Raw genomic sequence first — 12,891 nt, forward strand, 5'->3', positions numbered from 1 at the left:
TTTGTTTAAAGCATAGAGATCAAAAGATGAACATATGAAGATATGGAGGTAAATATCATAAAACTGAAAATATTCTAATAGAATCTTACTTGAATACAAGATACAGTGTATGAAATGCAAAAATATACTGATTAAGACCAATAGTGATACCAATACAAAAGGAAAGATCTGTGAACTTAAAGATATACTAATCAAAGCTCTCCAAAGTGAGGAACAGGGAAAGTGAACAAAGCTTCAGACACCTACAAAACAATATCAAGCAGTCCAACATATGTGCACTGTGCAACTGGAGACCCACAAAGGACGGAAGAGGGGACAATGTTTGAAGAAATATGGCTGAAGTTTCCCAGATTTGGTGAAAATGATAAGTCCACAGATCCTAGAGCATCAATGAACCCAAAACAAATATAGAGAAAACCATATTAAGGAGTATACAGTAAATATTTAGACTTCAGTGATCTTAAAAGGACACCTTGGAAAATGACCCTAGGAATTTTGAAAGAATACACATATACAGGGACACGGGTAAGAATGGCAGCAATTTTCTCACCCGAAGCTGCACAAGCCAAGAGACAATGTGAAAAATAGAAATATATATGTATGTATATATGTATATTATGTATATTACACACACATATATATGCTCTGCTCAACTACACTTGATAAAGATATTTTCTCATAAATGAAGTGGTAATAAAGGTTTTTCTCAGGAGACTCTGAGTGAATTCATTGGCCGAGTACAAACACTACAGTAAGTATTAGAGAAAACCTTCAGGCACAGGGAAAATAATACTGAACACATATTTGTAGTTACACAAAACAATGAACTTCACTGAAAAATTGCTGACATCTAGAGTATGACTGGCATATAGGACACTGAATAACTTATTAATTGGTGAAATGTTGTATTTTTCTGGCACTGGCGATAGGGTGCAAAGGATGTGATATGGTATATCCATCCCCTGAGCTGCATCTCCAATCCAATAAAGTTCTTTCCAACATTTAGGAAACCTTTACATTGAACCTAAAGACCTTAAAAATCCATAAAAGAAAAAATGAGAGGCATATTTTAATACATAATTTTTAATGCTTATTATTATTGCAAAACAAGTCAATTCATAGAAACTAGAGGGAAATGTGTTAAATTGTTAGCAATAATACTTATACATAGAAGTTTATTAAAACACACAAAAAATTAATATTAAATTTAAAAACAGCACAATGGAGTGATGACTCAGTGGTTAAGACACTGGCTACCCTTCCAGAGGACCTGGGTTCAGTTCCCAGCAACCACATGGAGGCTCGCAACCTCCTCTAACTCCAGGTCTGGGGGCTCTGATGCCCTCTTCTGGTTACTTCAGGCATGAAATGCATGTGAGCCATGGACACAATCTGGCAAAACACATAATAAAATAAAATAATTTTTGGAAACACAAGAAATGGTGGGTTTATTCAGTAAAAACACAGACCAGAGTTTAAATAATAAATTAATGAATGTCAGGGTCAAGTAACTATAAATATTTATGCTCAAGTTTTTGATATAGAGAAATTGAAAATTAAATCCACTAAGTGTTTCTCATAGAGAGCTGAGCACCAAGGACTCTGGAGGATGACAAATGAAAGACCAACTAGAAAAGTCTTAGACAAACAAACAAACAAACAGATAGGCTGTGATGGTGTGCATCTCTTTAATCCCAGCACTCAGGAAGAAGAGGCAGGTGAATCTCTGTGAGTTCGAGACCAGCCACAGTTACACGGGGACAACCTGTCACAATCAATCTCTCAATCGATCAATAAAATGCACTGTGAGGGGAAGAAAGGTATTTGTTACCAGATGTGGTGGATTGCACCAGAAATTGTACACAGGAGCACAGACAAAGATTAAGAACTAGAGCCCAACTTAGGCTCTCTGGCAAGATCCTATCTCAAGAAAACAAAAGGCATCCAGAAGTGAAAAGTTATGAGCTCTTTAAAAACAGCCAATGTATGTGGCTATCTGAACACATTGAGACTAAAACTTAAATGATTTAGCCTCACTGTATTTTGTAAAATATTTCCACACATTCCATTTTATTTAAAATGCTAGCTACAAAATAAACATGTTGAGCTATTAAGTGTACCAAAAACAAAAAAGAAAAAGAAACACAAGAAGAACAATTTTTTTCCAGATTGTGACATTTCAGTATGGTTTCTGACAATGTTTCAATACTTAGTACCAATCCAATGTCAGTAATGAAATATTTTAATTAGACTAAAGTCTGAGAGGAAAGACATCATAAATGAGCAACTGTTAGAAAGGTTAAAAATAGGCGGGGTGATGGCGGCCCATGCCTCTAGAGTAGGCCCAGTGCCTCCAGCACTCAGGAGGCAGAGAAAGAGGCAGAGGCAGGCGAACTCTGTAATTTCGTGTAATTTCGAGGCCAGCCTGGTTTAAAGAGTGAGTTCCAATACAACCAGAGACACACAGAGAAACCCTGTCTCACAAATAAAGGAAGGAGCCCCGGTGGTGGCACATGCCTTTAATCCCAGCAGAGGCAGAGGCAGGTGGATCTCTGTGAGTTCGAGGCCAGCATGGTCACAAGAGCTAGTTCCAGAACAGACTCCAAAGCTACAGAGACACCCTGTCTCGAAAAACCAAAAAGAAAAAAAAAAAAAAGGAAGAAAGAAAGATAGGTGAAATTAATGCTTTATATTATGAACTTACCTCTTTCAAATTTTCTACCTGCCTTTCTCTCTGGCATGTCTCCTCTGCAGAACCTAGCACAGGAGGGAGACTGGGACTAAAGGCCATGAGGTCGGTCTTGGGCGGACCCTCTCCAGAGCACACCCTCTGCCGCCTCTGCTGTGAATATGACCAGGTGCCCACCGCGCTGGAGCACACCAGCACGGGCTTGCCCGGAGCACAGGCTCCATCTGTGGGCATCGCTGAGCAGCGCAGCGCGGTGTACAGCAGCAGCGTGAGCACCAACAGGCTGGACACCGCGCAGATGGCGATGATCAGGTACACGTTGACTGTCACTAGCGATGCCTCAGAAGATGCGGTGCTCTCGGAAGCGAGGGAAGAGATTTTGGGTGCCTGACCTTTCTCCACCAGAGACACCAGCACCGTGGCCGTAGCGGTCAATGCTGGTTCACCATGATCTTTAACCAGCACCAACAGACGCTGGCGCTGCACATCTGCTTCGTCCAGGGAGCGCGTTGTGCTGATTTCTCCAGTGTACAGACCCACGCGAAACGGGCTGCGCATGCCCCCTGCCGCCGACTGCAGCTCATAAGAAAGCCATGCATTGTAACCAGAGTCCGCATCTACAGCGCGCACCTTCGCCACTACGTGCCCTGAACCCACTGATCTAGGCACAAGCTCGCTCACTGCCCCACCGGCTCCAACAGTTCCGTGGGGCAGCAGCGTGGGAGCATTGTCGTTCTCGTCCAGCACAAACACCTGCAGAGTCACATTGCTGCCCAGGGAAGGCACACCAGCATCCCGCGCGCTCACCTGGAACTGCAGCAGCTCCAGCTCCTCATGGTCCAGAGGCTGCAGCGCAAACACCTTGCCGCTCTCCGCGTGCACAGACACGAAGCTCGACAGCGAGCGCTTGCCCACCCGCCTCTCCACCAGCGAGTAGGACACCAGCGCGTTCTCCTGCGCATCTGCGTCCATGGCCGACACCGTGAAGATGTGCGCGCCAGGCGGGTTGTTCTCCTTCACGAACACCGTGTATTCGGGCTGCGCGAACGTGGGCGCGTTGTCATTCACGTCAGCCACCTCCACAGACACGCTGGCTGTAGCCCACAGCGAGGGTGAGCCCCCATCCCGGGCTGTCACCACCAACTTATAGTCAGGTGTGGTCTCTCTGTCCAGGGTGCTGTCCAGCACGAGCGAATAGTAATTCTTGAAGGTGGACACCAGCTTGAAAGGGACATGAGCGGTCAGGGAACAGGTCACCTGCCCGTTAGCTCCAGAGTCACGGTCGGATACACTGACCAGAGCTATGACAGTGCTTGGCTGGGCATCTTCTCTGACTGGGAGTGACAGGGAAGTAATCGTGACCTCTGGGGCATTATCATTTACATCTAGTATATCCACCAGAAGGGTACAATGGCCAGTCATTGGGATATTCCCGTTGTCCACTGCCTCCACGGGTATCTCATATAATTTATTTTCTTCGAAATCTAGTTGGCCTTTCGTTCTAACTTCTCCGCTGCTGGGATCTATATAAAATGCATACCCCACCGCAGGGGATACAGGCCGCCTGAAGGAATAAATTATATCTCCATTTGTACCCTCGTCGGGATCTGTGGCGTTTAAGTTAATCACCAGTGTTCCGTTACGTGCATTCTCTAACACTCTAACTTTATAAATGAACCGATCAAACTCTGGAGTATTGTCATTCACATCGAGGACGGTGATCAGCAGCTGAACTGTGCCAGTCAGCTCCGGTTTGCCTCCGTCACTAGCTGTTAGTAGTAATCTATGCTCCTTAATTTCTTCTCGGTCTAATGATTTCTTTAACACAAGTGATAATGAAGACGTTCGCTCACGATTGTTTTGTGTGTCCAAAGCGAAATAATCACTGGGATCCAATCGGTAAGTCAAGGCGGAATTGACTCCGATATCTGCATCCGATGCGCCATCTAGTGGAAATCGAGTTTCTGGAGGTCTTGATTCTGCAACCACGATACTTTTGTTGGTTTCTGGGAATACAGGCGGATTGTCATTAATGTCCCTCACCTCCACCTCCACGTGGAAAACCTGCAGCGGCCGGTCCACGATCACCTCCAGGTGGATGCTACACTCCACGCTCCGCCCGCACAGCGCCTCCCGGTCGATCCGAGAATTCACAAACAAAATGCCATTCTGCAGATTTACCTCCAGAAGGTCCCCGCGGTCCTTGGACGCCACCCTGAACAGGCGGGGCACTAGCTCCGCCAGCTCCAGCCCCAGGTCCTGAGCGATGCGGCCCACGAAGGTTCCGTGTTTGGCCTCCTCGGGGACGGAGTAGCGCAGCTGGCTGTTCCCGGCCTCCCAGGTTGCGAGAAGTAGCCAGAGCAGGAGGCACCGGGATCCTGGGTTTCTTTGCCAGGATAACAACATGGTACACGCAGAAAGATGCAATGAAAGCTACGGTATACAGAATACCTTACCTGAAACTGCCTCTCAAAAACTGGCTTGACGACGTCCTAGTATTGAAGAATTCACAACGAGTTCTCTGAAGGAAGTGACTGTCTTTGCTAAAAGTTCTCAGTGAAGAGCGACATCATGACTGTCTTTGCTAAAAGTTCTCAGTGAAGAGCGACATCATGAGGCATGTATGTGTAAGTGCAGCGATCACTGGGGCTTCATATTTTCCATTGACAGAAGCCTTGGCTTCCTTGCACTTTCTGAGTTTTCCATTGCAAGTATGTATTTAGGAGTTAAATATTTGTCCTTCCAGGAACAGTAAATGATTTCCTCTATTAGCATCAGGTGCAATTAACAAGTGGTATACGTCTTGCAATGTTCCACAAACTTAAACGTGTGTGCGTGAAATTTTAAATCAGTGAACATTATAATTTGGCTTTGGTCTCTAGTTCTCACAGTCATGCGAGTTTTGTTGGCAATTTTATTTCCCTCTAATCGTTTTAAGATCTTCTCCCATTAACAGTCATTAATTCCAAATGGAAACATAACAATCACATAAAACACTTGGGCAGCTACATACCAGATTTCAAACAATACACCGTGTTCAGGAGGTCCAAGAGTGGGTGAAATGTTTGTGCTTTAAAGAATGTATCTATGTGTAGTATGGTTGTGTGTGCATGAATACCCAACAATCTATCTAAAACAGAGTTTTGCTGTTTTCTGTTCACCTTGTCGAGAACATACCAAGAACTAACATCTTATTAGTTAGTATAATTTAAGCTACTACCAGTGGGATAATATTTTTTCCTATAATGTCTTAATTCCATTGGCAGTAGAAGAAACCCTGGTATTGTTTAACTTTGATTTTTCCAAGTATGTGACAGTAGCTAGACGATGATGCTAATACAGTGTTAGCAAAAGAATATTACTGTTATCTGCTAGTATAGCTGCAGAGATGTAGTAATATGTTGTTTGTGCTTTAACAAATAAAGCTTGCCTGAAGATCAGAGTGCAGAACTAAGTCACTAGACACCACCAGTGGTGGCGCATACCTTTAATTCCAGGACCCAGGAGAAAAAGGCAGAGGGATCTCTGTTAGTTCAAGGGACCCCGGAATACACAAGGTTGAATTTGTCCAAAAGAGAAACAGAGCTGTCTCCACCTCCCTAGTGCTGGAATTAAAGGAGTGATGTGGTTGGACAGAGAGAGGAATATAAGGCGGGAGGAAACAGGAGCCCACTGCAGTCTGAGCAACAGTCTGAGGATGCAGTCAGAGGACAAGATTGCCCTTTTGGTCTGAGCATTGGTAGAGGTAAAAGGTCTAGTGGTTTGGACTGGAACTTTATGACTCTGCTTCTCTGATCCTTCAGCTTCCCCCCCCCAATAGCTGACTCCAAGTTTTTATTATTAAGAATAATTAAAATTAATGCTACACCAAGCCATAAAGTTCCAGGCCAAACAGTACAATGAAAGATGTATTTTATATGATATAAATGTAGGGATTTTAGAAATAGCTCAGCAGTTAAAAGCACTTACTGCTCTCCTAGAGGTCCTGAGTTCAATTCCTGGCAACATGTTGGCTTACAACCATCTATAATAAGATCTGATGCCCTCTTCTGGTGTGCAGGCATACAGAAAAACAGAGCACTCTTATACATAAAATACAAAAACAACAAAAACTTAAAAATAAATGCAAATTATATATGACTCCAATTTTATATTATAAATTATATAGCCAAGCATTACATTGCCTAGTCTGTGAATCATTCTATAGTGAATGACCATTGGATTCATCTCTCTACCTCCACTCACCCTGAAATCCATGTGGAGAATTGTATTCTCTTGCCCACACAACCCTCTTGTGTTCCATCATTTCTACTACATGCGCCTCCTGATTCATGTCTAAATTGTACACATAACACATCACCTACCTCTTCACATAGGTCAGCCATTCGCAGTATGCCCTTTAGACACCCTAGAATCAACATTCCGTTTATCTCACGTCTCAAACATTCTCTTCAGTTTCCAGCACAGTTAGCTACTTATTCTTCCTATTGATCTTCAGTATAAAGCTGTTTATTATCTATGGTGACTCTAGACATTGGCATTCCCCTTTACCTAACTGGACACTCAAATGCACTCCTCTTACCTACAGATATCTTTTTCATGTTTTCTTTTGCTTCTCAACTTCTCAACTTCATTCCTACCATGTGACTTGATTTTTTTCCATTAAGATAAATCATCAAGCATGACATTAAGGACTTTCTTCCTACAGCATCACTTATTTACAATATCTATTCATTTATCAATTTATTTATTTTATTTAATGTGTGCATTTTGTCTTCATGTAGGTGTGTGTACATGAGTGTGCCTGGTGTCCATGAAGGCCAGAAGAGGGTGCTAAGTTCCCTAGGTGACTGGCAGCCACTATGAATCCTCTATGAGAGTAGTGAGTCCTCTTCACCACTCTGCCATCTCCCCTCAAATGTAGGCTAAACCTCTGCTCTGACAACATTTTTTATTTTCCTCTCTTAGTCTTATTATCAACATCTTCTTTTCCGTGCTGCTTCCCTTATCTCTAATGTCTCCTTCCATTGTTCCTTCTTCACCCAGCTACATGCTCAATCACCTCTAACTTGTAGAAAAAATATTCTATCCCTCTTCTTTTCTTCACTTCTAACTCCTAACTTTTACTTGATATATCACACTCTGAATTCCAATCTTGTTTACCTTGCAAAGATCAGCTGAAGTCCTGGGTGTGCATTCTAGACAAGAGCACAGCCATGTCTACAGGTCTCGCAGCTAAGGCAGTGGCATGCCTCCTCCATGCCTGAGACTAGGGTGTTTGCTGATGCAGGATGCTTGTGTAAGAGTTGCCCTTTGTACTAAGCAGGCAGCCATGAAGAAGGCTCCACCCACAATTTCCTTGCTCCAGAAGACTACATGTTCATCACCCAACATGAGATTCCCCAATAAGATTACCTGATCACTCCTTTCTTTTCCCAGGATAAAATAAAAGTCTGAGTATTGGTGAGGGGGCTGCCATGTCTCCATCCAAACATACAGCCCACCTCACCCCATTTTGGCTTCTACTTTGTGTCTGTTTTTCTTAATCTCACATTGCCCCCAGTGAGATTTCCAGGACCCAGCCTTGATGGCAGAGGTATTACCTACTTTTCATCTTTCTAAGACTACCATTGAATCATGGTACCTCAAAAGATACACCCATATCTTAAGACTCATGGAAATAACTCTACATAATAACTAATGTAATTAAATTAAGAATAATTTATCCTGAGACTCCAGGTCAGTCATAAGTGTTATTATTACATGTGCCCTTATTAAACAAAAACATGGGTAATAAAACATGAAGAAGAGAAAGCAATGTGACTATAAGGACAGAAATTGAAAGTGAGATAGTCAGATCCAAGGAATGTCAACAGTCACCAGAAACCGATAGAATCAAAGAATAGATTTTTTTTCTCTCCTGCTCCATTATCTCTAATATGCTTTACTCTTGAAATGGAAACAGTCCCTCGATTCTTAAAAACGCTTTATGTCTTCACTGTGGACTTCTGGCCTCACAACTTGTGAGACAAACAAATGTCTCATCCCAATCTGTGATTATTTGTTACAGCACTGTTAGAAATTAGCATGTGTGCCTACCAAAATCCTTTTCTTCAATATTAAATCCAATTCTTCAATTTCTTCAATATTTCCTTTTTCCATCTGTCCCGGTGATTTCTGTCCTTTCATGAATGTATGTTTTTTCGGAAGGAATTAGTCCTCAGTGTGTGTGTGTGTATAACCACCCACTATGAGTTCTAGAATCATCTTTTGAATCACAATACTATTCCAGTACAAAGGTTCTTTGGTTAGGAACAGGTTCTTAAGTATCCCTCTCAATTCCTACTTGCTCAAACACATACAAGCCACTTTCCCAGTACACCAACCCAAATATATAGATGTCACTGAACTTTTGTTGTGAGGGTCTTCCTAGCATAAGCATTTCCACACCAATGAGAGATATCAATAGTGGCAAAAGCCAGGATAGTTCCCAAAATGCTTTGGTCACGGGTCCAGTTTGCATTCTTATTTTATACTCCAAACCTACAAAGTAGGGCAAACAAGCAAGTGAGACTTCACAGAAGCACACGTGGCAGCCAGCAGATTGTTAACGGAAACACCCATTGTTTCAGCCATTTCTTCGGGCCTTTCTGTTCCGGTAGCAAAGGCTTGGCAAACAAGCAGTAAGCAGTGCTTTAAGTAAAGCACTAAATAAATCAATAAATCAGTATTGGGCTTTCCGGCCTTATTCTACTTCATTTTTCTTTCTCTTATCATTTATATTCATTTTTTTTCTTGAGACAAGGTCTCTCTATACAGGTAGCTTTGATCGTCCAGGAACTCATTAAGTAGGCCAGCCTGACCTTGAACTCACAGAGTTCCTCCCGTCTCTGCCTGGGGAGTTCCAGGAGGTAAAAGTGTGCTCCACCACGACTGGATTTATATTGAGGCAATCACCATTGACTAATGGTGCTTCTCTTCACTAGCCTGGATTAGCATATAGTTCCCTCTGTCCGTGTCTACCACAATTATTTAAATCTCCATTGCTCAGCAAGTTTTGACTGTTCCTGACTTTAAAACCAGCTTTTAGATGGAGGCAGAGACAGGCGGATTTCTGAGTTCAAGGCCAGCCTGGGCTACAGAGCAAGTTCCAGAACAGCCAGAGCTACAGAGAAACCCTGTCTTGGGGGATTGTTTGTGGAAGATCCTCTACAAGTTTTCCCATCTTGTAATCTTCCAACCACTGATCTTTCAAGTTCACATTCTCAAGAGAACACTCCTTTGTTCATACTTATATTCCATCTGTGAAACCTTACTGTTGAAATGTTATCTATTCCTGAAGAAAATGTTGCCTAGACTCTAGTACTCAGTCACTGTTCTAAATGGAAGAGACTGTCCAGACAATAATTTCAGTATACAATAATCAAATATTAGTGATTGAACATGTAACTATCTTCCTGGTCCTAAAATAAAGTATCTGAAGGAGTAGGGAAAAGCTTGGAAATTTTAATGCCTTTATTATCAGATTGAAGGATGGTAAGTTTTGCTTTCTGATCAAAGACAAGTTCCATGTATTTTTGTGGAAGGAAATTACAAAATATAAGTTTAAGTTCAGAAAATTCAGCAAATAATGGACTCATGATCAATACACAACAATGAGTTTGGAATCCTCCAAAAACAGATTTAAGCAGGTCACACAACCTCTGTGACTTCAATTTCAGGTTTCTCATCTGTATGATGTAAGTGATGGTTGATGTATCTGTATCATAGGCTTTATCTGATAACTAAGATAATTCAACTAAAGATGCTAGCAGATGGGGCTAGAATAGAGTAAATTTCTCCATTCTGGCCTTCATCTAGATCAGAAACTGGTTAGTTGAATTACTCAGGTGTTGTTTTGCCGTTTCAAGTGGGTTTATCAAACTCTGGTGCAGGGTCATTCATTGGTTCATTGTTGTTTTTCATTTTTGGTTTGTTTGGTTTTGGTTTGATTTTCCAAGACAGGGTTCCTATGTGTAGCCCTGGCTGCCCTGAAACTCAATCTGTAGACTACTCTAGCCCTGAAAAAAACAAACAAACAAAAAAAAATCATCCTCCAGAAGTTCCCCGCGGTCCTTGGACGCCATCCTGAACAGGGTCACCAGCTCTGGCAGCTCCAGTCCCAGGTCCTGAGCGATGCGACCCACAGAGGTGCCATTTGTCCTCCAAGAAGATGGAGTAGCTAGAGCTGGCCGCTCCCTGCCTCCCAGGCTGTGAGGAGCAGGAGCGCTGCAGACAATTTCAAGCCTCTTCACCAAGAAAACAGCATCTTAGATACTGGGGGCCTCTTGGTTGGAACTGTCGGCTTTAAGGTAGCATTCATGAGATATTTTATAAGCAGTCTGTCTTTTCTGTATTTATTTAATAAGCTTCATGGGTTATTCTGGTTTCTGTGTAGTTGGGTCTGTTCTGTGAATGGATGGACTCTGGGATCCCGAACCAAAACATTTTTCTTCCTCTGACTGTATACCAACATCACGTGACTGGTTATGCAAATACAAGAAAGATCCTTGGGTTCTTCGTTTGGATCACCGTTTCCTGGTCCACTCTAGTTCAACTTTTAAATAGTCCCATAGATGATTTGTGAATGTTGTTTAATTGGTGTGTTGTAGTTCTTTTGTGTTTTTAAAAAATTTTCTTTTTCAAAGTTTATCAGAAAATTCTCTTTGAGATAAGGTGTGACAAACTAATGTGTCTTTTCCATGGAGAAGGATAGGTAGTATGCCCACCCCTGACCTTTCATGGCTTACAACTGACAATGTGATTTTTCTTCATAGTACTTCTTGGGAACTTCTGTAGAAAGTGAATTCCATCATTCCATAAATAGAAATTAGTAATGTTTAGAAACTAAACAATACTCTGTATAAAAATTCTTCTATTCATGAACCTAGAGAACATTAGAATTCATCTTGTATGTGAGAGGCATCGCTTCTTGCTGTTTGTCGCTTAAATGTAGTGGCGTTTCATGCAGCTGCTATGACTCCCACACTTCAAAGCAAAGCACATGAACAGCTAATGGCAAGATTAAAGCAGTTTCATTTAAAATATTGAATCAAGCTGGGCATGTGGTGTATGATTCAATCCCAGCTCTCAGGAGGCAGAGGCAGGCAGATCTCTGTGAGCTTGAGGCCAGCCTGGTCTACAAAACAAGTTTCAGGACAGCTAGGTCTCTGATACATGGAGAAACCCTGTCTCAAAAAACTAAAATGCTGAATCAAAGTCTCTAAATTCCACAATATTTTGAAATGACAATAGAATGCTAATATTCAAAAGACTGTTAGGGATTGTTTTGCTGGGTCCTAATCTTATTGACTAAAGGAAAAGTGTAAATTTGATACTGACATTTTTACTTCTAAATCTTTTCCTGTTAGTAGTTACTTAGTTTATAGTTCTCAGAAAGTCATAATGGTGATAGTGATGAAAGGAGGGATTAAAGACCTTTCATAATTATATTCAGTAATTAAAGATTGCTTTATATATAAGCAGTTAAGAGCATATCAATATAATAATATAGTAAGCATGGACTTTATAATTTTATCAACCTCCACATTAAAATCTTTAATCCAGTAATTTACTGCTGGTCCTTTTACATAGTGGTAAATCTCCTGAGCTCACACAGTGGAAGGGGAGAATGGATTCCTGCAAATGCCCTCCACATGTTTTGGCATGTGCACACACAAGTAAATAAACAAATGTAATACCTTTAAAATAAAATAAAAGCTCTTAATCCAAGTTTTAAAAATGATCTCCAATATGAATTCCTCCAGAATATTGTGCCGAATGATATATTGTACAGTTTAGGAGAGAGTGCCCTGAATGACCCCAACTGCATGACTAATTCCCCTCTTCCACACTTATTTAAGAAGCACAGAGCTAGAAGATTCACAGGGATATAGATGGTCTTTACTAGACTCTTTAGATGTGGTTAGAGAAATGAAAAATTAAGATATTAGTGATAAGGTGTTTACAATGGATTTAAAGGGTGAAAATAATGAAATGATAATTATTAGTATGCTTGCACATCAATAGACTTAACTTTTCCTTTCTGGAAAAAAAATAAAGTTCAGAAAAGGATGTCAATGAGCAGCTCATACGCATATGAGATGGCGACTAACAAGGGCGCATAATTTGATGGAACAATTTTATTTGCCTAGTTTACTTTG

The 12,891-nt window shown here is 41.5% G+C and overlaps 1 protein-coding gene across 9 annotated transcripts in view; it reads right to left on the reverse strand.

The window, feature by feature from the left end:
* The window catches only part of LOC130886608 (protocadherin alpha-C2), a 208,282-nt gene that overhangs the window by 117,236 nt on the left and 78,155 nt on the right, over positions 1 to 12,891 (reverse strand). The window contains exon 1 of one of the 9 annotated variants that reach the window (XM_057788572.1): positions 2,705 to 5,095. The exons of the other annotated variants lie outside the window; for them this stretch is intronic. Within the exon in view, the coding sequence (XP_057644555.1) occupies positions 2,705 to 5,095 (2,391 nt within the window). Of the gene's footprint in view, positions 1 to 2,704; positions 5,096 to 12,891 lie in introns of those variants that run through there. 9 annotated transcript variants of the gene reach the window in all.

The sequence above is a fragment of the Chionomys nivalis genome, chromosome 14 (assembly GCF_950005125.1).
Source record: "Chionomys nivalis chromosome 14, mChiNiv1.1, whole genome shotgun sequence".
NCBI lineage: Eukaryota > Metazoa > Chordata > Mammalia > Rodentia > Cricetidae > Chionomys > Chionomys nivalis.